General features: G+C 37.5%; 1 protein-coding gene across 1 annotated transcript in view; it reads left to right on the forward strand.

Annotated features, from left to right (window-relative positions):
* Window positions 1-25,488, forward strand: part of CPS1 (carbamoyl-phosphate synthase 1) — a 109,003-nt gene that overhangs the window by 58,710 nt on the left and 24,805 nt on the right. Inside the window, exons 22-27 of the mRNA XM_084891408.1 lie at window positions 14,659-14,800; window positions 16,377-16,442; window positions 16,887-16,950; window positions 18,702-18,883; window positions 23,838-24,032; window positions 24,414-24,481. Of these exons, the coding sequence (XP_084747534.1) occupies window positions 14,659-14,800; window positions 16,377-16,442; window positions 16,887-16,950; window positions 18,702-18,883; window positions 23,838-24,032; window positions 24,414-24,481 (717 nt within the window). The remainder of the gene's footprint in view (window positions 1-14,658; window positions 14,801-16,376; window positions 16,443-16,886; window positions 16,951-18,701; window positions 18,884-23,837; window positions 24,033-24,413; window positions 24,482-25,488) is intronic.

The raw sequence follows: 25,488 nt of genomic DNA on the forward strand, positions 1-25,488 counted from the left end.
TGAATATCCAAAGAGGTTTTCCCTCTTTCCCCTTGAAAGTGAAAATATACTTATTCTAGTGAAGATTATTTTGAGATTTTAGATATAGACATTTAAAGATTTTTTTCAGTCACAATTTGCATTTGCTTATCTATATTGCAGTATATCATCCCTTAATTTTCTTTATGATGTGCTGTCACTTATTTACTACAAGATTATACTTTTTTTTAAAGAAAGCAATGATATCTAGTGATAAAAATGTTATCCTTATAAAAATATCAATAACATTTCATATGCTAATAAACAAAAATTCCCACTCATAGCAGTTAATCATGCTATAATTCTTCTAACATTGAATAAACAGAGGATGAGAATATCATTCAAATTGATGGCCAGTCTATACTTATATTTACAGACAGTCAGCTGAAATGAGGTCTAGAACTTAACTCCCAAATTGACTATACCCACATATTTAGTATACAAATGTCCACTGACTAGAATGGGGAAGACAAAACTGATCATAGCAAGGTCAGCATTTTTCCAATGTCTCAAATACAGTTTTCCATATATTTGAGACATTGGAAAATTACGGTCAGAAATCCCTTGCCTTGAAGGGTGTAGGTAAGCATGAATTACAGTGGGGATGAGGAATGAAATACCTGCCTTCTGGGTGATGAGAACTATTAGATGAGTGTTAGGATAATCCACTCAGCATCCCGGCTCCTAGCGTTTGCTTTCATCAGAACTCCCTTTGTCGTCTCCAATCCATGAGCATAGCAATGGCGGCCTCAGGAGACTTCCAGAGCAACATCCGTTCCTACCGACCTAGTCTGAGATAATCGTTATTCAGACAGCTTCAGCAAGACACTTTCTCTTCCCGCCTGAGTTCACCGACTTTCTCCCTTTCCTCTTAAATTGTTTATGGCTGCCCAGGGGCATGCCAGGAACGTTGACTGTTCCAGGCTATTCCCCAAATTTATAAGCTGGTATAGTAGCATCAATCGACCTGGAGTGGTAATATATTGTATAGCAGATTTCTTCAGGCTTTGAAAAGTTTCTCTTTACTCAGTGTGATGTGAATTGTATCCTGTAGGATTCCAAGGCCTATTACATATATACATTGGGGTTTGTATGTTTCATCTAGTAACTTTACATTGCCAGATCACTTTGCCAGGAGTTTAAGAAAAGTTAAGTCTGCAGGCATTTTTAATGGAGTGGCATTTGTATAAAGCTTATCCATTGGCCTTCACTGCTGAGATAGCCAACCTTTAGTATGTCTACTGTCACCATACTTACCCTAAACATAAATGTTTCTCCCACAGAGCATTTTCACCGATATTCACTAGAAGGAAAATATGCTTATTTTCCTCTGAAAAACTATAAAAACTCACTGATAGTCCTTTCTTCCATTAGGACATTCACAGATTCCACTTTTGGTTATGCAGATAAATTTGGTGTGGAGGGAAGAATTGCAAGTACCATAAATCAGATACATATATCAAGTGTCTTCATTTATGAGGTTCTCCTGATATAGCTGATTCTCTAAAGTAACAAAATAAAGTAATTAGAACTCTGTTAACATACATACTTGAATTTTGATTCACTCAAACAATTCTGAGTGCCTTCCTAGTGTAAAATAATAATCACCAAATTTATTGACTACACATTAGGCACTATTCTAAGCTCATTATTTTATTTAATGCTTACCACTACTTAAGGAATGTAGTAATTATCCTGATTTTATATTCAGTAAACTGAGACCCTGAGATATTTAGTAACTTCTTTGATATCACATGCAAATAAATGAGTGATATGAGATGAACCCTGAACAGAACTACAGAGCCTAGGATATTGGATATTTAACCCCTATGTGATCTATGCATATGCATGTGTATGTACACTGAGTGGCCAGATTCTTATAATCTCTGAACACATAATAACCTGGCCACTCAGTGTACTTCTCTTGAGCACCTCATTTATTTGATAGGAAAGATACTATAAATCGTGCACCTGATCAGTTTTTCCCTTTGCACTGGCTGATAGAAAGCTCAGGGCAAATAGATGGTTGATCTCCAGCAAGTCTAGAATACTCTTGGTACCCATTTAAGATACAAATACACTGAGTGGCCAGATTATGATGATCTCTGAACGCATAGTTCAGAGATCATCATAATCTGGCCACTCAGTGTATATACACACATACCTATGTAGGTTTAGTTGTATGGAAAGGCAAATTACAGATACCATCTGGAGGAAATAAGACTACATATAGTAATGGAAACTTTCAGTAGAGTAACAGTAGTAAATGAAGGGATGATAGTCCTATCTCCATAGAACCAGCGCATATGACAAGGTTTCAGCTATATTAACAGACAAGCACAGGAACAAGGATCACACAGCTGAACCCCTTTTGTTAGAAGGAAGAAAATAAACTCTAGTAAGGCTTGTTTGTGAGCAGGAGCTATTTCAGGATATTACATCCCAAACATTTTATGTATAGCAAGTTGGATTAGCAATTTTTGATGGAAAGGCAACCATGATACTTTAAAAAAAACAAAACACGAACAGGTGAGAAAAAAAGTCTGAGTGTTCCAGTTGCCAGCTTTGAGCATCCATTTATCTTCTGTCTGAAACTCTTTTTTCAGTTTTTTTAAAAAAATTTTATTTTGATTTTTGGGGTTATTTAGCTATTTTTGACTGCCATATCCAACTCAAGGATTTTATTATACTTGCTGAAATTATATAATTTTTCTCTTACTGGATCAAACTACCTTGAATTAAGTTTCAAATTCTTCCCAAGTTTAAGTGATTGCTTAAAGAGGATGGCCAGCCTCTGCCCGTGCGGTGCCGTGTTAATTACCCGAGGACGGTTTCCGTCATTTGTCATGATCGCCTCTTCCCTTGCATGGGCTTCATTTTGGGCAATTTTCTTGGAATGGTCCATTTTGCTTTCTGTATTTTTTGTACAATGCTGCTGTTTCTGTTTGCAACGTTGTGGTTTACTCTATTTTATTTTTAAATCTGTTTCGTGCATTTTCGATATTTGAAATTAGGGGATGTGATCATTGTGACACAGTTCATCCCATACAAGTACAGGAGGCTGAGCTTTGGATCTATTTCTCTATTTTTGATATTAACTTAATTTACTATGGATAATTGAGCAAATGATCCCAAAATTGTTTTTATCCCACTGTTCTGTAGGTTTCGTGCGCTTTTTAAAACTACTTTCATTCTGATCGTTAACATCCCTCCCCCTTCGTGGCCACTTACTGCTACATTCACTATAACATAAAAGAGAAGGTGCCCTTTTGAAGGGCCTGATTTTCATACGACAGTAACTATGTTCAATGTGATAAACTACGTGCATTGGATAAGTGCTGAGACATCCTAGGTGTGCCTATGGCTCAGAGCAGCTTAGAGCAAGCCTGGGAAGTTCCACTTGGGCATTCAAGTGCTAAATTGAGCTCAGTAAAGTTGGCCATTTCCCTGCAGCCACAGACTTTGGGCAGATGTAATAATGCAAGTGTCACCTTAACTGGAACACTCCCTTTGAATGTCCTCTCCTACACACGTTAGTTTCTATTGACTTTTTATTTAACTTGCTCACGAAGCATGAAAAAACAGACAAGAACGTTTTGTACTGATATTTGATTGAAGTTTCAAGAGAAAAAAATGTCACCTAAAAGATGTGAAAACTTAGATATAAGACAGAAAAGAGATGGCACTTCTTTCCAATGATAATTTATATTTTTTTGTAGGAAAAAAAAAGAAAAATAAACAATAGTTTTGAAGTATACTAAATATAGAAGAAATTAAGGAAAGAAATATGTATGTTTTATATATAACATATAATTGCATGTTATAATTTTTAATGATACTTTGCTATGACATGTCACTGTTTTCCCCAATCCAGTTTGTGGACATTCAAATATATACAACATTAGAGGCCTGATGCACAAAGATTTGTGCAAGAATGGGCCTTCCTTCCCCTGACTGCTGGCACCACCTTCACTCCACCAAAGCTGCCTTTCCCCTTTCCACACTGTCCAGAGGCCCTGAGCAGCTAGGGCTGTGTGGATCTCCTGCAGCATCACACAAGCGTCCCACCCCCAGCTTCTTTGTGCCTGCATATGCAAATGAGCCCACCATCTTTGTTGGGTTAATTTGCATACCCACTCCTGATTGGCTGGTGGTTGTTGTGAAGATATGGTCGATTTGCATGTTTCTCTTTTATTAGTGTAGATTTGTGGGTATAAGACATACATATTTCTTTCCTTAATTTCTTCTATATTCAGTATACTTTAAAGCTAAAGTTGTTTATTTTTTAGAGGTAGTGCATGTTTGAATGAGGATTTGTGTTTTCAGGACTTTTGAAATCCAAGGACAGTGTTTTCCCTTCAATATATCCCAATGTCATGGGAGCCAAGGGAAGAGAGACTTTAAAACAAAGCAAGTGAAACAGGAAGACACTTTCAACAATATTGCATTGTTTAGGGAGAATAGAAAGGGAGTCGAGCAAGTCCTCCAAATTTGGTGATACAGGGTAGGAGTAGTAGCTGGACTATAAGGACCGAATGTGCAACAGGAAAGAGATAAGTAAATGAAAAAAATTCTACTTAGAAAGTGACAAATTGTGTTTGCTCTTCTTTTGTTATATTTCTGCTGTTTCATAAAAATGAGAATATTTCCATAAAGAAATGAAGTCTATGAACAGAATCGGGTGGATATTATCTACCTCCTAGAGGCCTGATGCACAAAATTTATGCAAAAGCAGGCCTTCCTTTCCCCCTGGCTGCCGGCACACCGGCTTCCCTCTGGCACCGGGGACTTGGGCTTCCCTTGCAGCTGTGTCCGGAAGGTCATCCAGAAAGATGTCCAGTCTAATTAGCATATTACTTTTATTATAATAGATTTGCTCAATATACATAGCTGGAGCCACACTGTTTCACTTCATTGTTCTGTAATTATTATATGCATGCTAGTGACAGTCTCCAATTAAATTGTAAATTCCATTATGACAAATTCCAATATACTATTATAAGCTTTCCTTAAGAGCTTTTGCTGATATGTGTATATGCAGAATAGAATTCACCATCCTAAAGTATAGTGTGAGTTCTGAAACAGAGAGGACTGGCTTCCAATTCTTTATTTACCATATATTTTCTTGGAAATTGGCCTTGCATAGAGTAAACACTCAGTAATAATAGTATGATAGCATGCCCATTAAATAAATTAAGAACTATTCCTGGTAGAAATTGAAAATCAGAATTTCTTTGTCATGCCAAAGAAGAAAAATTGAAGTGGAAGAAAATGCATTAAAATCTCTGGTTGATCAAAGGGACTCATAAATTTATTGATTGAAAAATATATAATCCAATATATAAACTCACTCTGTGTTAGAAAAGTTGAAAATTAGCATCTCTAGTTTTTCATTTTTCTAAGTGACTATATACCTACTAATTAGTTGGGAAGGTTCTGAGTAACCTGTTTTCTAATGAAAATGGACTCATTTAATTGTTTCATATTGACAAATAGAGATTACATACACTGTAAGCACTATCATACTTATATGGACATAAAATCTCTATTGCCCTTTGAGAACAACCATCTGTATTATTTCTGATGAAAAATTATCCAAGTTTTCAAAATTGTAACTTTTAGAAAAGTATTTCTGAGAGATAGTCATCAATATTTATAGTTGCAGTGAAGGCTCTAAATTAGCCAGCAATGGCAAAATCTTTATATATTTATAGTATTTATAACACAGAGATATCTATTTCTCTGGTGACTTTAAGGTAGATTTCTGTTATAACACAGGTAGTACATGATGAATATTCTATTTCTGTGGATGGTAAAACTGAGTCACACATACCTGATGCCACATCAGTCAGAGGAAAGCCAGAGATGTAGCCCAGGGCTCCTGCCTTTGGTTCTAGTCACTAATTTTCCAAAGCTGCTTTTCAGAGAGATGACTTTTAAATCAGACAGCTGGAGATCACTTCCTCCTTAGCTGTCAAGTGGTGAGCTGTGTGTTTTCCTGCTTGAATTGCTGACCCCATTTAGAGCAGAAGCGTTGTAAGAGATGCGCCCTTCTCCAGAACTCTTGTGGGGAAAACACGGGGGGCAGGCAGAGAGGAAGCCCCCACGGGTCACCTTTGAAAGACTTAAACAGCGTTTCCAAGGGCACGGGGAGCTGGGATAAGGATTCCTTTTGTAAAATTACCATGCTCATAGTAAAAAGACTCTTCGTACACATGCGTGCATGCACATACATCTATTTTTTCCTCCTTTCAATAAAATGCAGATGCCTAACCTCCCATGTTAATGCAGGCGTAAGTAAAAGGCTTCTGAAGCATAGAATAGAAATTAAGTTTAGGCAAAAGAGACTCCAGGAGCTATAGTGACAGAAGCTAGATCACCACCAACAGACCCCCAGAATGTGTTCACTTGCTCATTCATACCTGAGATGCCCTTACGGGGCATGGAGCCTTCTCACCTGCCCCGGCAGTGACGTGCGTGGTGTCTGTCCTGAGGAGCATGAGGCAGTGGCTGTGCCTCCCAGCAGAGTAAGGCCTGCCGCACCTTCTCTCGGGATCGCTTGTGATCTGCAGGGAGTCCAGAGAGGTGGCCCTCACCACCGCAAGGTGTGGAGACAGGCATGGTTCAGAGCAGAGGGAGGGGACTAAGAGGAGCTGTGGTGCAGGGGCCACGTGTAGGTGACCTGCTGGTCCTGTTCTGCTTCGTTCCTGCTATTTCTTCTCTTCTTCCTCCTTCTCCTGTCCTGTGAGGACTGCTCCCCGTCCTCCTCCTCTTCTGGCAGCAAGTACTTATTACCTGCTTGGCGTTGTGCTAAATAAACTTCTCTAAACTTTTATTGTTTCATCCGATGGATATTTTTTCTCTCTCAGCAGAGATGGAGCCTGACTCTAGAATTGGCCAGTGGTATTTGCCTAGCCAAGGTTGGAACAGGCATTATTTGCTGATGTGAATATAATGACGATGGAATGGCCATCACATCAGCATCAAATCGGCCATGTTGACATCGCACATACTGCCTCATCTCCTACGCTACCACGTACTCTGTAGCTGAGGGACTGACTTAATTGGCCATCCTTTGCTCTAGGCAGCTTGGAGAGTGAGCTACTCAATTTGGGCTTGAATCTATCTATCTATCTATCTATCTATCTATCTATCTATCTATCTATCTATCATCTATATTATATGTAGTGATTAGTGTGAAGAACATAAGAATTGCCCCTATCATGGCTATTCATGTGCATTTATATGTCTTCTTCTACAAAAAAAACTCTCAGGGGTAAAGAGTTTGATTTCCATGTAGGTAGTAACCCTCATGCTAACATAGACCTGATGTGACATGAGCCAGGAATTTACGTCTGGAATGTTCCCACATTCTCTTAGAAATGCCTTCTCCGTTCTACCCCCCCCCCCCCCCATTTTAGAAAAGGTGTGATATTTCTCCTTCAAAGACTAAAAATAATTGATCAAAAATTAATTTTATATGTATGTTATATTTAGTCATACATATAATCATCTTATCATCAATAATATATAAATGGCCTTACCAGGTTGAAAGCAACATCACAATATTTCTGAATTATTCGGATCGCTAAAATTGTTTTTAAAAAATGGAAGTTATCTACTTAAAAATATCTACAGTATCTATTTCTCATAAGGCTTTCTTCTTTGTTTTGATTTAGTTGTTGTTAATAGACTTTAAAGTGAAATATAGTTTTAAGTGTGCTGTCCTTGAAAATCAATACTTATAGCATCATTGTGATGGTGCTAAGTGGACCCAGATCCGAACAGGTAATTTTCCTGATGGCAGCCTTCCACATGGACATTGGACATAGACGTTGTTTGTCTTGCACATGAGAAAAAGAGAGAGGTTTTCTCAATTTCCCCAAAGGCCTTATTGCTTTATAGAATCAGGGCCCGGCGCTCTGAAAAGTTGAGAGAAAAGAGTAGTATTTATCCAATTGTCTGGCTTTCTAAATGCCGTGCTGCTTTGGAAAAAATATATATTCTTTGCATTTTTTTTTTTTAAAGAAAAGGAGTTACAAGCTGTTTCCTAGAAAGAAAAGATGAGAGACATAACTTGTGCAGTGATTGCATGAGTGTGACTGTGGCATGGTCTTGGACTGTGAGATACCACACGATAATCAGTGAAACCGTGTAAAACTCTGGGGAGAGGCTGGCGGGGGGTCTCAGGGCAGAACTCGTGTGTCTACCTCCGTTCTCTTTCCTTTATCTAGCAGGTGACATTCCTGAGCATCTGGCCCAGTGTTTTGCTCAGCTTCTGCCTTTGGGGGGATTTTTTTTTTTTTTTTTTTTTTAAAGATAATAAAATTGCAAACCCATCCCGTAATGGCAGGCCAAGTGAAGTGCTCATTTTCACATCGGAGCCGGTGCGCTCTGGAAGGGTGTTTGTTCAGTGTTACTTGTGAGTTGGGGGATCAGATAAAAGCCAGCCAAGTGTGAGAGAGGTCTGCGTGCAGGGCACCGGCTCCAGGGTCATTGCCATGCCGCCGGCGTGCCTCCAGTCTGCGAATGGATTTCCCCAGCTCCTCCATGCCAGGTGAAAATTTCCTCATTAAGCGGAATTTATTCCATTTCCTTTTATCATGTATTATTGAAGACTAAGCGTGAGTGGAGGAGGTTTCAGAGATGACGGGGTAGAATTTTAAACAACAACAACAACAACAACAAAAATCTACATTGGAACTCGGGGAGAGAGAGAGAAAGAGAGAGAGAGAGAGCAGAAAAGCTCCTATTGTTTACAAAACCAGAGAACACCCTGGAGACTTCCCCCTGTGGAAGTTGAGCTGAGCTGTCGGACAGTTCAAAGATTATGGCCGAATGTGTAAAAGCCTTGATTGTCTGTTTTTAAAATGTTTTTTCTTTCCCCTCTCAAATTTCAGACTGTCATTTGGTGCTGCTGTGTAAAGAGAAACTGGAGATTATGAAAAAGCTAGCATCACAGTTATTTGGTGTTTCTTTGTTTTATTGTTTAGCATGATCAAAGGGTAACCTTTGAGGAGTTTGCCCTTGAACTCTGAAAGCAAGGAAAGCTGGTAGGGGAAAGGAAATTTGGATGTATAGAGGACACAGCTCTGAAATATGGATTTAATGTCTTCCTGTTCCAAGAAGCAAAGATAAACAAACACATTTAGTACACACAAATCCCTGTTAAATAACGGAAGGATAATTTATTTGTTACATATTTTTTAAAACTGCGCTTTAGTACAATATACTCCCTTCAGCTGATCACATTTCTCACTGGGTATAATGCTCCTTTGATTTACAATGCAATATAAACGGAGCATTCCCTACTGAGGTTTCAGAGTGAGTAACAAATTTAGTGTTTATATTCCGCTTAGTAATTATTCTGTTTCGAGTTTGTTCCAAATTAAGGTTTTCATTTTCCTTTGGAAAAATAGATATATTATAGCCCTGTCCGTAAGCATGCTTCTTCTTAGCTTGCTTTAAACAAATCTTACTCTGATGAAAGTTCTTTTTAGCAGGCAACATAGAAGGCAGCCCAATCCGGGCAGATAAAGATGAGGATCATGTATCTGAATCTCCACATTGTTAAATGAGCTTTTATGTTCACTTAAGATTATTCATCTTGTATTTGACTCTGAAGAGGTTTAACCTTATCTGAATCACTGGCCCACAGCTAATGAATTGTGTCTTCAAACTGTCTCTTCTTTTATTTTATTATAATGGGGCTCAAAATAAAATTTTGTATCCGAACAAGTAGGGAATAAAGCCAATTTTCTTCTGGGTGTAATGATATGCCAGCCAGCCTTGCGTTATGCAGAAGCAGCAGAGAGAGAGCAAATGAGGGACATAGAGAGAGAGGGGTGGGAGTGGGGAACCAGCTCTCTGTCTTGGAGTTAGGGATGCCCTACAGAATTAGGTGGGTGGGATCTAACTTGTCTCTGTCCTTGTAATTGCCAGAGTAGGTCATAATCAACATCTTTTTTCTCAGTAAGGGGCATTGTAAAGTGCTTTTTGCTATTTCATGGACATGTCTAAAGCATAGACATGAACAACCAGCAAGACCATGAATGAAATACTATAGAACATACGTCACTTTGAACTGCATATGAACATACCTACCCAATATTTGCATTCAGTTTGAGATAGATGAACATGCATGTATTTACATGCCATTCCAATTAATACATGCTAATTTTCAAGATGTTTAAAAATATATCATGCTATTGATCTAATTATTTGAATATTGGACAAAAGTTAAAGCAGTTTCTGGCTCACCAAAAAAATATTTTGAGATTCAGTTTGTGGGCTTATTAAAACATGCACTCTGCAGGCCTAGCTTGATGCATCTGTTTCTTTCTTTCTTTCTTTTTTTAAAATATATTTTATTGATTTTTCACAGAGAGGAAGAGAGAGATAGAGAGTTAGAAACATCGATGAGAGAGAATCATCGATCAGCTGCCTCTTGAACACCCCTTACTGGGATGTGCCCACAACCAAGGTACATGCCCTTGCCCGGAATCGAACCTGGGACCTTTCAGTCTGCAGGCCGACACTCTATCCACTGAGCCAAACCGGTCCCGGCTTGATGCACCTGTTTCAGACTGTCACCTGGTATGATCTGAGGGGGCACCAATGGAGGAGAGTTTTCACTCCCATTCTGAAATTCTATCATTCACGATTCATTATTTTGTGTTGCTGTTGCTCTTCTCAGGCATCCTGCTAAATAATGAAAACTCTCTGGGGTGGATATGCTATGGGGAACAGTAACAACTGCGTTACTCCTAGTGACATATTTTTTTTTTGTCACCAGAGTTGAGCACAAAATTAATTCACTGTATTTTTATACATTAGGCTAGTTCTATCAATCAGCCTTCCTTTTTCTTTAAAAAATTTGTTTTGTTAGTAAAAGTTCAATATTATTTGGTGGGTGGAGAAACACTTTGTATATTTGCTGGAAATATCTTTACATACTCTATTGAACTTGCTTTTAGTGGACAAGAATAAGAGGAATTGTGCATATTTCATCAAAGGAAAACATTACATAGCTGAATGTGGACAGAACAAATGCAAATGTATTGCACTCCTAATAGAAGCCGGAGGAATTTGAATGGTTTCTTGTTTGTTTGATGGTTTAACATCATTATTTATAACTTTCATTTAAAGCAATATGGGAACCTCTGAGGAATCATTTCATTATAATTATTTTCTTATATGATAGTCCATATAGGAAAAACAAAAATCACTCAAGGCAAAAAACAAAATAATAACAAAAAAACCCCAAATCATGACCCAAAGATTAAAGATTAATATATTACTTCTGGTCATCTTTGACTTGAAAAAGTTGCTTTTAAGCTTGTCCATAGTCAAATTATAGGCTTGATGGTACTTTTATGTCATGTTTCTTATGTGTGTGGTACACTGTTGTTCTGGGTTAGGCTTAGTTATTTAGGTTAGTGTGGTGGTCAGTATAGTAATATAGTATGGGTTTTGCCTCAGATAGTGTTTGTAATAAAAGAAATGTCTTACTGAAGATCTACTTATTCTTTGTTCATCTGTTCTTTTACTGCTATCCCACAATGATGGAAAAATGCTCTAGCAAATAGCTAGAAAAAAAAATCTATAGGTAAGAATTGATACAGTGCTATATGTACTGTGTTTCTCCACTTAACCTTCATACCTATGCATTTCATGTAATTGCAGATCACAGAGAAAATGTGTAGCTTTTCCTCATGCAGGCAAACATTAACAAAAGTCATCATTGAAGATATTTATTTGAAAATAACATCATCCAAATTTCTAATTTAGAAAAGGAGCTTATTTTTCAAGCACTTCCACTTTGAGGCTGAATGCTCACTTGCACATAAACAAATGAGCAATTGGTTTAGGAACATAGTCTTAGCACAGAAAGTGGAAATATACCTTTCTAAAGCAAATATCAACAACAGCAAATCCCTTCCTCTGCTTCTGTCTCAACAACATTTTTGGGGGCAACCCTAAAGCTAACCTCCATAAAGTTGTATGTTTCAAAGACTCTCAGATGCTCAGAAGCCTTTCCAGACTTTGCCAGCAGAATCCGGGCACACTTCCTCTGAGCGCCTCCTGTTGTATGTGTTTCTCTCACAGCACCTCTCACAGTACAGCTACATCCGTACAGCTTGCCTCCTAATATACTCTGACTTCCTTGAATGTGGAGATTCTATACTTTATCTCTCTGCCATTAAAATAGGTAGCACAGAGCCCGATACACAGTACATGTTTACTAAGTGTTAAAGAATGACAGGGAATGTGGCTCTACTTCCATCATCCACAATTTCTTACTTTTTCCAACTACAAATCCTCCATTTTTTCCTATACCTATGATCTCTATTGCTGCCTCAAATGATTGCAATGGAGTTGCCCTTGCTTATAGCACATCTGTCAACGCCTTCATCTATATAACACTACATTTTCTTTATGGTTCTTTTCTCATCCCTCTACTGCCACAGTATTTCTCAGCTACAACCACTCACGTTGTTATCTCTTTTTTTTCTGACCTCACATTTCACCACATAGCTTATCTCCCCATAAATGTGTTGAATCAGTCTCTATCATTCCATTGTGGCAGTTGGGCATCTTGAACTGTGGCTAGGGTGACTGTGGATCTAAATTTCTAATTTAAAGTAATTTAATTAATTGACACAAATTTAAATTTGTATGTGTGACTAGTGGCTACCATATTGGACAGCACAGTTCTACAGAATCTAGCACAGTGCTTGGCACACATAGTAAGTGATTAATAATACTTAAAAAATCAGATTGTGTTCAAGAATTTGGCAGGTAAATATGTTGCTCTGAGAGAATGCTTGTCAGATACCTGTGAAGGTTAAAAATCTAAATGGGAATAGAAAAAGAAGAAAATAAATTCATTGGGAAGAATAAATTGATTTGAGAGACAGAAAGGAATTTAGATGTTATAGAAAAAGTGTATTGAATAGGAAGAGCTGTAGCTGCAAAAGTGTAAACTAATATTGATATCAAAACCCCAAAGAAATAGCTATTAAATATACCAACTCAATTCTCTTTTCTCCAAACTGAGAATGTGAATTAATTAAAGAGGATTGAAGAATAGAATGAACAAAATACAATGGGTTTCATTCAACTACATTCTAATAGCAGAATTTCAGTGAAAATATTTTATTTATTATTAGATCATCTGATGATACACTATTACATTTTAATTTTATTTAATTGGCTATCAAACTATCATAACAGAATTTTATTGTACTGACTATTGCTGGTCACAGCTACTTGGTTAAAGATGCTTTTACAGTAGTATTCTATATTTCTGAACATTGGGTCTATGTAAATTATTTTTGTGTATGTTTTGAATTCTAATTACAAGCTGATTTCAATAGCTTATTAGTCTTTTGAATAAAATAAAAAGCCATAGAATCATAGTTATCTTCATTTATTTAACAAGTACTTAGTAAATGTTTGAGGGCCAGACAGCATGCTAGTCTTTGGAATAATTTGGTAAATAAGTCAAATGTATTTTCTGCCCTTGTGGAACTTGAATCTAGCAGGGAAAAAGTCTGGTTGCTAACAATAAAATAAATAAAGGTAAGAGACATTTAAAATACCAGGTGGTGATGACATGTTAAGCAGTGGCTTCCAAATTCCAACTTGATTCAAAACGTAAGCATCAATTAGGAGCCTAGGAAGGTCATTGTAGATAAGAACAGACTGAGAAGTCTTTGTATTTGAAGCCTGGTTTTTGTTGACCTAAAAAAGGTGCTTGGGAGGTGGAGAGAAGTTGGGTAGGTAACAGGAATATTCAAGGCTTTGCAGAAGAGAAACACCATGGATCCAGTCCACCTCATTGGAATAGGGGCATGGGGGGAGTGAGGAGATAAATCTGGCTTGAGTGGAAAATAATCATAAGGCAAAAAACAAACAAACAAACAAACAAAAACAATAACTTTAACAGAAAAAGATATGTGATATTAGGAAACAAAGGCAGTTTATGGAGAAAATTTCTAGTCAGATACAACGTTGGGATGCCCAGGTAAAGGTGATTCTCAAAGTTCATGCACATAGAGACCTGGACCACAGGTCAGACACTGGAGAAAGGGCTGCAGGTTTGGGTGTCATTGACGACTTGTGCTACATGGAGCCATGGCACAGGCTACAGTTAGAGGGAGAAAAAGGAGCCAGACTAATACTGGAGGATAGAGCCTTGGAAATAAATAGTAAATGGTTGTTGGAATTAATAAAGTAGGGTGAGAAGCAACTTACCAGAAGCCAGAGGAAGATACTTTGAGCGGCACATCAAACATGCTGATAGGATAGGAGATGAAAATTGAGGAAGAATTCCTTAATTCCTGATTATTTTTAAAGAGGAAATTCATTAGGACAGTAAGTGCAGAAACCATTTTTCAGGAAATAAGAAGGTACATACGGAGTGAAAGTAGAAATCCACATATTGAGATCAGCGTTGCAGATAGTAGACTTCATAAAGGCCATAAGTGTTAGTGGGTTATTTGTGTATTTTTAAAAGATAGATCTAAACAAGGTGAATCTAGAAAATAAAGACTTTGAATGCTTTTGAAATTGAATAGTTCACTGCTTCTTACTGTGGTTGTTTGAAACATGAGTCTCTTTCTCATTAAATCCTAGTGAGTCCCTCCCAGCAGAAACCTTGCAAAGGGCAAAGGAGATTGGGTTCTCAGACAAGCAGATCTCCAAATGCCTCAAGCTGACTGAGGCCCAGACCAGGGAGCTGAGGTTAAAGAAAAACATCCACCCTTGGGTTAAACAGGTAAAGTAGTTTCGTTTCTTCTCAAGATTCCCCAAGTGAAATGTGGGTACCAACTCAAAGGGACATTGTCAGTAAAAATCGTGGTGGAACTTGAATGTGACTCTGCTTGTCCAATGGCAGCCCAATTTTATTCAGCACAGGATTTAGGTATGCTTAAAAAGGGGAGGGTTAAGGGGTAACTGGAATGTAAAGGTACGAGTGAGCACATGAATTTCTCGGCCTAAATGAGGAAAAAAAAAAAAAAATCAAAATGTCCTCTCCTCTGCTTTTTGACCGAGTGCAAATATATCCGTAGAAAGAGAAATCCTTAATGTAACAGAAGGACTTGTAATACCCTAGCGTGTTGGCTGAGGCTCTTGAAAAGAATACTTATCTCTCTTGGCACTAACTTTTTACAAGGTAATACTTTATTTTAAGTGCTCCATCATTATGGATCATTTAGTATTCATTGTGATAGGGCTGGCATAATGAGCTCATCTGGTATTCATGACAATCACATAAGAACTTCCATAGGTGCACCATTGTGATTTTTTTTTTTTTTTTGGCCTTTACTACACTCTAAGAAGCCATCTCTGGCTTAAAGTACCACCAGCTGGCTTTTGTCCTTTAAAATCACTGACCTTTCCTGTGTGCTCAGGGGGCACATGCATACTCTTAGGTCTCAGGCTTGATGCTGAATATTTTCCACTCAGCAATTATTATCATTTTTCCTTATCACCTGCTTGACACTAGCTTGCCCTCTAAGCTGAGCTTCTGGCCCTTAAGAGCTGAATTACCTCCATTGATTTACTTTTTTTTTTGTTCAGTGAAAACTTGTCTCCTTCCCCCTCCCTCAGGCTTTATAAAATTTGTGTCTTCCAGTTGCTCATTGCCATAGGTACCTTGAATCAGATGCACTAATTTGTGAACCAAAGACATCCTTATATATAGGTCATTTTGCTCTGATTTTAGATTTTATTTGCAGCTGCTATAGACCAGTTGGCTGAGTAAGCCTTGGTAACCTGCTGATTATTTGAGCACATTGTTGTGTTCATGAGAAGTCCTACCATAATGACTCAGTGATACTCAGGGATAAGTATTATTATTATTGCTCAGGTGATAGCTAAATTCTTTCATTTTTTTTTCCCCCCTCCTTACTTTCAGAATTAGAAAACAATTGGATTGTACATCATTTTTCTTGTCTTTATTTTTGGGGTAGTAAAAGGCATTAAAGGAATATGAATGAAGCACCAAGAAAACCCCCCAGAATATTCTTTTAAAAAAATTAAATAATCAATTTTTATTGATTTCAGAGAGGAAGGGAGAGGAAGAGAGAGATAGAAACATGAATGATGAGAGGGAATAATCAATCAGCTGTCTCCTGCACGCCCCCTACTGGGGATCGAGCCCACAACCTGGCATGTGCCCTTGACTGGAATCAAACCTGAGCCCCTTCAGTCCTCAAGCTGACACTCTATCCACTGAACCAAACTGGAGAGGGCCCACAATCATTTTTAAAGGAGAAATTATAACAAAGGAAGAGGAAAACTTATTTATTTATTTATTTATTTATTTATCTGTGTATTTTCTTTTTCAGATTGATACACTGGCTGCAGAATACCCATCAGTAACAAACTACCTCTATGTTACCTACAATGGTCAGGTATAAACTGCCACACTGCGATATCAGAAAGCTCTAGATTTAGTAAATGGTACACATGGGGGAATACATGTCTTTTGTCTTTGGTTATCTAGTGATAATAAAGACATCATGGGGATCAGATGTGATGATGTCTTTCTGTACTTATCTTTGAGGAACTGTGTTAAGATCATGAAATCAAACAACTTAGAAGATAAGGATAATCCTTACATGAGCCATACAGTTATGCCACGTTCTAATGACTATTTAATTAAAAAAAATATCAAACTTATTCTTTTTACAAACAAGTAGAGCTTCTTATAGTTTTCTACTTAGAAGTTCCCAGACTCATAGAGGATGCATGTCAGCAAGAGTAAGAATGAGAAAGACGCATTCAAAGGCAGGACACATAGTTTAATTAGAGGGAATAATAACATAATGATTTAAACATCTTTTTTGTCCTCTCAGGAGCATGATATCAAATTTGATGAACATGGACTGATGGTGCTGGGCTGTGGGCCATATCACATTGGTAAAGTGATAACTTATGTTTACATAGGGCTTTACAGGTTATGTAGTACTTTTCACATGTTTTTTATTCTAAAAAGTATGTAAAATAGATGCTATCATAATAAATATTTTGTAAATTAGGAAATTGAGGTTCAGAGAGGTGAAGCCCAAACATATCCAACTATTAAGTGGTACAAGTGGGACTCAAATGTGGCCTCCACCCAAACTCCTTCTCCTTTCATTTCATCATCATCCCTTTATCACTTTCATCCTCATGAACTAAATTGAGTCACTGGGATTGAGGAACGAATTTCACTTTGACTTTTTCTCTCCTAGCATAATATTTCACAAAGATCTATGCACATTAGCCAGAATTATGTTTGTAGATGCAGTTTCTGACATAACATATAATTTCTGTTGACATCAAATGCAAAGAGCTTTTCTTATTGGTGCATAGAGCATTATATGATTTGATTAATACATTCTAACTAGAAATTGTTATATATTCCTCCCAGACACTTATAAGTAAATATTTAATAATGAATCAAGATCTATTACAGTTGCAAAGTATGTATTTAAATAGACAATGATATTTCCTAATAAGTGTATTTAACATTTAGTTTCTGTAAGACATTCTAAAATGGAAATGATAAAATAGATTACTTAAATTTATATAGTCTTAATTTGTTACTTTCAGCATAGTCTATTTTAGCTTTTTCAATTAACTAAGTGCTTTAAATGTTCCAGTTTATCAATTTTTGGCTAAATCATGGAGGACAAGTGTTTATACTTTTACTACTGTAGTTTTTTATGGCCCAAAATCTGTCACCAGGACCCACCCTTTTCTTTTTCTAGACCTATCTTCCTTCCTCTTCAAATCTTACCTGATTTATGCAAAAAATTCTGCATTACTCTATGGCCCACAGAAGACTAGCTGAGATGACAATCAAATCTACATTTAATTGATAGTGAGAATCAACTTGCTACTACATTTGCATAACTTATTCTGACAACAATTTTTAGGAGACAAAGTCCGAATGCCAAGAATGAGTACAAATCCTAGAACTTTCAGTTCTATGGCATCCCAATAGAGGTGATATTTTGAGCCATTTAAGGCCATTATTATACTTCAAATTACTTCTTAGAAGGTCACTCACTCTGCATGGGGTGGCCTTGCCAACCTCAAAAGGATATGCTTGCAAAGGACAGGACTTCTAATCGATTAAGATATGTCAGAGCTACAAGGCACCTCAGGGGGATCCTTGGGCTTAGCCTTCAGCCAGCAGGGCAGGTGAAAGGACTGAAACAAAAACTCAAGTATTCTGATCACTGACTGAACTATCTTTGTGTACTGAGGACAATACGTTTCCTCTGAGTTTCTTTTCAGTAAATGAGGGCTATTTTTTGTATCATTACAATGATCTTCCAATAACTTTGAGGTTCTGTATGCTGCATATATTGATATGCCCTATTGCAGAACTTAGCATATAAAACAAGCCGACATGTCATTGTTGTTTAACTAGTCGCTGTTTTTCCTGCTATTAAGATAGTACACATAATGGATCTGAAATTTATATTTTGGAGTTTTAAAAAATTGAATTGAAAAAGAGGAAAGGAAGGGGCAAATAAATGAAATGTAGCCAGAAAAAAAATAATGGAAAAGGCATTAGCTTCCTTAGCTTGAACGGACTGGCAATATAGTATTTCTGCTACTCTTTGTGTTGTAACTTCAAGCGTCTCCTACCTCTTTTCCCAATCTCACTGTCTCTGCAGGCAGCAGTGTGGAATTTGATTGGTGTGCAGTCTCCAGTATCCGCACGCTGCGTCAACTTGGCAAGAAGACTGTGGTGGTGAATTGCAACCCTGAGACCGTGAGCACAGACTTTGATGAGTGTGACAAACTGTACTTTGAAGAGTTGTCTTTGGAGAGAATCCTAGACATCTACCAACAGGAGGTAAAAAAAAAGGAAAGAAAAATATATGCAGTGCACACTTTATATATGTGCTCATGTATATAGATTTATACTGTAATTCCCCTCAGGATAAAAAGCTGTCAGTGTCTTCTATTGTCTAATTTTGTAGTGAAACTCTAAAAAGAACCACCCCAGACTTAGATTCTCGAGGCCTTGGCTCAGAATGATTATTTTTCATACAAAACTCACTCCTTCTTTCTAAGCATTCCAGCTATATTAAAAACTCCTCTTGGTAACAAGTGCCAGGCACATATTCACTAGTACAAAGCAACCCTGGTAGATAATTTGCAGAATGATTGAATGGTCATCCAGAATTACAACAAGCAGCCTCTCTCTAGTTCATGAACTTCATAAGGAAGCACAGTTCCCAGAGGAGAGAAGTTGCTTGTTGACAAAGGACCAGCTAATTCTTTTGCTGTCAGATGAAGCCATTAGTTTTCCATTTAGATCGACGAGACCATTCCGAGTGATTTTTTAGGAGCATTTTCCTACAGTTGCTCCTCCACTCCCACTCTAGTATTATTGAGTGTATCTTCCCTGTGGGTGCTGATGATCAGTACTTACATTCTTCTTTTGTCATTGAATGATATGAATGTAAAAATGTGCTACATGCAGGTACTGTGAAGGTAACACGAGGCTTGTGGTTGAAATCCCATTGTAAAGTATAAAGTATAGCGCTGGAACACTGTGATGACTTTATTAGTGTAAAGAAAAATGGACAGAAAAAAGGAAAAAATGAACAAATTTAGGATGGATGCACCATCATAGTTGTCTAGTTAGATCTGGTTTACTAACCTTTTAATATAACAAATTTGAACCATTAGGTAGAAAAAGCACAATGTTTACTTTTCTCTCTGCCACGGTTTTCCTAACGATTCCATAATATTCATTTCAGATGCATAGGTGGGGATCAGAATAACTGCAGTCTACAAATGTTACTTGAGCACCTTTTAAATGCCAGGTTTAGCAAGATAGAGAGCAATACAGCTTTCCCTTCAAGGGAAATTAAAATAAAACTGGATTCATGACATAAATATGTGAAAAATTACATAATTATTTAAAAATATTAAGCATTGCAGGCAGTAGCAGCAGGCATTTTACACACATAATTAGTCATTTCCCCAGGAATTCTTTAAGAAAAGATTATAAGTGTCTGTGACTGCCTTTGGATATGGTTACATATGGATATTAATGAGTTCCTTTCGCTATAACTGTATTCAGTGTGATAGAAGTAAATAAATTGCCCTTTTTTGAAGCTAATTGGCAATTAAAGTGCTACTATATATTATAATGTTATTTTAAGTGTTATGTTGGAGAACATAAGAACAATATTCAATTAATGTATTCTTCAGACTATCCTAGGAAATTACACAAATCACACATACGTGTACAAATATGTGTATGTATTTTTCTTTTCATGAGCTGGTTGTGTCTCTCCTCATAGCAGGCTGCACAGTTTCTCATCACAAGTATTTCTCAACTTTCATGAGACTGTCCTTATCTGACCTTGGATGACCCTAGTGAGGCTGAGGGCACTGAGGCATTCCGTAGTAAATTTTCGGAAAATTGGAAGCACATCTAAACTTATTGAAAAGCACACAGTTGAGTCACTTAGAAGGGCAATGGGCTTTCCCAAGGATGTCTAGCTCCCTGAGATGAGAGAAAGTATGATGGGGCTCTTGACCCAGGTCTGTTGGTCTAGTTCAGGATCAAAACAGTTTCCATGGCATCAAGGGAGTGCTTCTAAAGAAACATGAAGGAGAAATAAAAAAGGTGACATGCCCTGTGAGTAAAGCTGGTTGCTTTGAAGGGAGTCTTGATCAGAGGCTGAGTGAGAGGGGAGGCTAGGGATACTGAAATCTCCTTCCTACTTGCTCTTATTTTTTCAAAATAGAAAATGTTATAATGATATATTCCTTTGGCGGCAGACATTAGCTTAGTGATAATGGGTTTTCAAAAGTAGGAAGCTAAACCAGGTTAAAAAGATACAAGCACATGTTGGTGAGAGTGATGGAAATTTGGGAGTCAATGGAATTTGTTTAGAAAAAAGGTTTTATTATATTTGAATGTTGCCAGTGTAGAGTATGTAGAGAAACAATATCTAAATTGTAGAATATTTTATTTCAGTAACTTACTTGAAACTATTTAGATGTTAAGTGATTATGATGATGATGATTTACTTGTGTGAGATACCAGGCTCTCTAAGCCCCTGAAAGTTCTATACTTGGAGTTGGGGCTATTTTCAAATAGAATTCTTCCAGAAAACTGTCCTATATTAACTTTGTCCTATAAACATGTTCTTTTCTACTGAATTCCTTCTGCTATGTGAACAAAACTTCACTACACCATCTCACCATTACTCTCACCCATTCCTGTGGGGAAGATTTGTCTGCCCAGTGATGAGCTGTGTCTCTGGAGGTCAATAATGGGAATAGGGCTTTGCCAGTGAAAGTTTTTCTATCTACCACTTTTCAAAAAGAATGTTTTAGCCGAAGTCGGTTTGGCTCAGTGGTAGAGCATCGGTCTGTGGACTGAAAGGTCCCAGGTTCAATTCCGGTCAGGGGCATGTACATTGGTTGCAGGCACATCCCCGGTAGGGAGTCGATGTTTCTCTCTCATCGACGTTTCTGGCTCTCTATCCCTCTCTCCTCCTCTCTGTAAAAAATATCAATAATATATATATATATTTTTAAAAAAGAATGTTTTAGAATAGCTCTTCTTGTATTCTGTAATATTAACCACCTCTGAAGCCAGCTAGAAAAATCATTAGCTTAAGATTCAAAGATTAAACACAACCGCTTTACAAAATTTAGAATTGAGTTCAACTAAGAAAGATGGGCAAGTCATCTACCTTTACCAAGCCTTAGTTTCTTTAGACATAAAAGAGTAATGACTGCCTCAGAGAGACACTGTGAAGGTCATACAGAGAGTCTACGGTATGCAGTAACAAGTAGCAGTTTATGTTATTATTGCTTTTGCAAGTTGTTAATCTCTTAAAAAATAAAAATCTATTTCATACAGCTATTTTGGAAAAAATGTTGATATATTTATTAAATAAAGGCTTTTAATTCAACTTTAAGCTCCCATTTAGTTCAGTTAACTCCAAATTTTGCTCCCTTAATTTTAGAGATTATTTTGAAGTCATTCACATATGAGACTTTGTATACATTTATTTGAGAGGAATTCATTTTTTAAGCTTTTAAAATATTAACACCATTCATAAGCTAAAAATGAGCAAATACAAATATTATTTCAAAAAGAATTCTTAACGTTTTTGAAAAACTACATATTGAATATAAAAATGATGATAAAAGTAGCTAAAATACAATTGTAAATATGCAGAACTGTGGATTATTATTTTCAATACAATTTACAATGCTTTTAAGCATTCAATTGTTTGTGTAGACCACATGTGTCAAACACAAGGCCCGCGGGCCAAATCCAGCCCGCCAGGCCTTGCAATGTGGCCCGCACCGCGCTGTCATCACTGCACTCTGCTGTCAGTTTATGACATTGTCAGTTTATGACTGTTCAGTAAACCATTCGGCCCGCGATTTAGGCTGGATTTTAGATTTTGGCCCCTTCTCTGATTGAGTTCGACACCCCTAGTGTAGACAGAACTATAATTTCTGAGAGAAATTAGCTTCTTTTTTTAATAGAGTATTGCATAATGATTTCAAATAATGATGAAATGCATTTGGTACATATCTATTACTTCACCAATTCTAATATTTAATTAGTAGGTCATTAAAGTAAACACAAATTATGTCAAAATCAATGGCCTGAATATTAATATTATATTTTCTAATATGAATACTAATGTCATTTATACACTTGTATAAAACTTTAATGTTTATTTCTATTTAATCTTCATAGTGACCTTGTGAGGTAGGTAGGTACTATTGTGCTAATTTTATAGATAAGAATTCTGCACCTTCAGGCGAGTTTCACAGAGGTGGGATCCAAGAAGGGAAGTGTCTTCCAACTTCAAATCCAGTTCCCAACAGCCCACAGGAGCTCCCCCTCACCACTGGACACCAGTCTTGAGAAACTTTGAGATTTTGTGTGTGTTTTCTTCTTTTTCAACGTTGAAGTTTTGACTCATAATAGAGGATTAAGGTTAAAGATTTGGGACTGATTATAAGGCAAACAGTAAGGAAATAGGATCTAAAAAAAATCAGTTAGAGTCCTGCAGACAGGCTCCAACGTAGCAGGAAAGCAGGGAAGATGCTAAAATAGGAGGTAGGATTTAGACTGGACTTTGGCTAAAGGAGAATGGGAGTTTAGATAAGAAGAGGAGAAAAAGAGGAAGGAAACTAGAGCAGGGCAAAGTAAGAAGTGCAGGAAGCTATGGCTGGGGGCAGTGAGCCCAGGCTTCTGCCTGGGGCCAGGTGAAGTGATGATCGATAGTTTGGAAAGTTTTAATTGCTCTGTTGGTAATGAGTTTCCACTTTATCCTTCAGGCAATGAGCACCCTTAGAGAACTCTGAGTGTAGGAGTAACTTGTAGGATAATTGATCTCAGTGTGAATGGGTGGGCCAGGAGAGAACAGAAGAGGCCAATGTTAGAAAGATGGATCTGAATCCACTTAGGAAGTTACAGCAGCAGCCCAAGCACAAATTGATTTCAGTGTAGAGTATGAGATAAGAATATTTATGCGTTCGATTTTCTTTTTCTAACCGTCACACTTGCAGGTGTAATTGTAAGGAACTCATCTATGGTAGCGATGTGGAGTTGTATGGGACCTTACATGTAAGCGCCTGGCAAGTCAGAATTAAGTCCCTCTATCTCTCTGTGGCACAACCTAATATGATCCATTGACAGGAGAAATGAAACCATCACCGTCCTGTCAATCATTTTCCATAAGGAAAGGGAGGCAGTTGCTCAGGATGGTGAAGGTGCCTCAGTGGGCTGATGTTGCACACGTCTTTTCCAGGCCTGCAGTGGCTGCATCATCTCCGTGGGAGGCCAGATCCCAAACAACCTGGCAGTGCCTCTGTACAAGAACGGCGTGAAGATCATGGGCACCAGCCCGCTGCAGATCGACAGGGCCGAGGACCGCTCCATCTTCTCTGCCGTCCTGGATGAGCTGAAGGTGGCGCAGGCACCCTGGAAAGCTGTGAACACTCTGGTGAGGAGAGAAACCCCTGCCTGTGTTCCATGTTCTCCTTTGCAGAGTCACAACCTGCGTATTAACTCCTGCAGGTGTGAACAGTGAATTTAAAGTTGCTGTATTTCCATGATTGCAGTGAAATGTTGGTTATAAATTGGTAGGAGTCTTCTCATAAAGATTCAGACAATGAAGAAAAGTTCAAACTCGTTTTGAATTAGGTGTGCTATGTAGAATTAGGAACTAGACATTTTATGTATCCCGATGTCCAATTTACATTTTAATGGTGTCTTTTGAGAATGGAAAAAGTTGGGTTGCTACTTACAAGGAATCTGTTCTGCATGTTCATGGACTATTTTAAACTGCTTATACATTTTTGCTGTTGTTGTTTCCCTTCGTTAGAATGAGGCACTGGACTTCGCGAAGTCTGTGGGCTACCCCTGCTTGTTGAGACCTTCCTATGTTTTGAGGTAATATATTGTTTTCCAAACAATGATTTAAAAATGGAGGGATAGGGAATTGCATGCGGTGTGCTAATAGCAATAGGCTCTGATGTCTAGTAATTTGTAAGTCCATCATCAGTCCCAAAACCAGCACAGCCAAATTGAGGGCCAATGCCACCGTCCTCCAGTTCAATGCTTTTCCTCCTTGGAGTGGCAATTGGAAGACACCACAGTTCTGTATCTTAGAAGCATGGTTTCTGGCATCTTCTTGCCAAACAGTGGGGGAATAATTTTACATTAGAGAAGAGGACAATTAAAGAAAAAACAAACCAAAACAAACGTGAGCTATCTCTCCTCAGCATCTGTTTTCTATTTAATTGTTGTCAGCACTTTCTGATGGTGTCCCTGGTTTGAATTTTTGAGTTTTTGAGCTCACATTTTTTTTTAAATAGATGAATTACAATGGTGAGGGAATGGGCAGCGAGGATCTTTTATATTAAACCTTGAAACTAAGACCTATCATCAAAGGAGAAGTTGTGAATTATCACTTCCTCTCTTCAGATGTTACCACATGTAAGGAGCTACTTCAGTGAACAGGGGATAATAAGAGAAACACAATTTGCTGTGCACAATTTGAAAGTGTAAATGGAATTTGAGATGGGATCCTTTAAAATAATGAAAAATTTCAAATGAGGTGGAAAAACTTTCTTCTTTATTCAAATGACATTTTGTATAAACCACAGTCCAGTAATACTACTCGTTTGAGATATTACTGTTAGTTTAGTTTAAACACACAAATATTGAAGGGAGGATTCCAGAAAGCAGCTTTGACTATGGTATATTTTCTTTCTCATCTTCATATCTTTGTTTTAGTTTCCTATACTGTGAATTATCAGTGTTATAGCCTTAGCATTCCTGTCTTAAATAGATAAAGAAATTGAAAACTCTTTATATAAAATTTTGTAATAGAGTAGAAAAGGTAAAAAAAAAATAATACTTTTAAACATGGAAGTAGAAAGTAACATTTTTTCTTA

The sequence above is a fragment of the Pipistrellus hanaki genome, assembly GCF_964339955.1.
Source record: "Pipistrellus hanaki genome assembly, chromosome: 8".
NCBI lineage: Eukaryota > Metazoa > Chordata > Mammalia > Chiroptera > Vespertilionidae > Pipistrellus > Pipistrellus hanaki.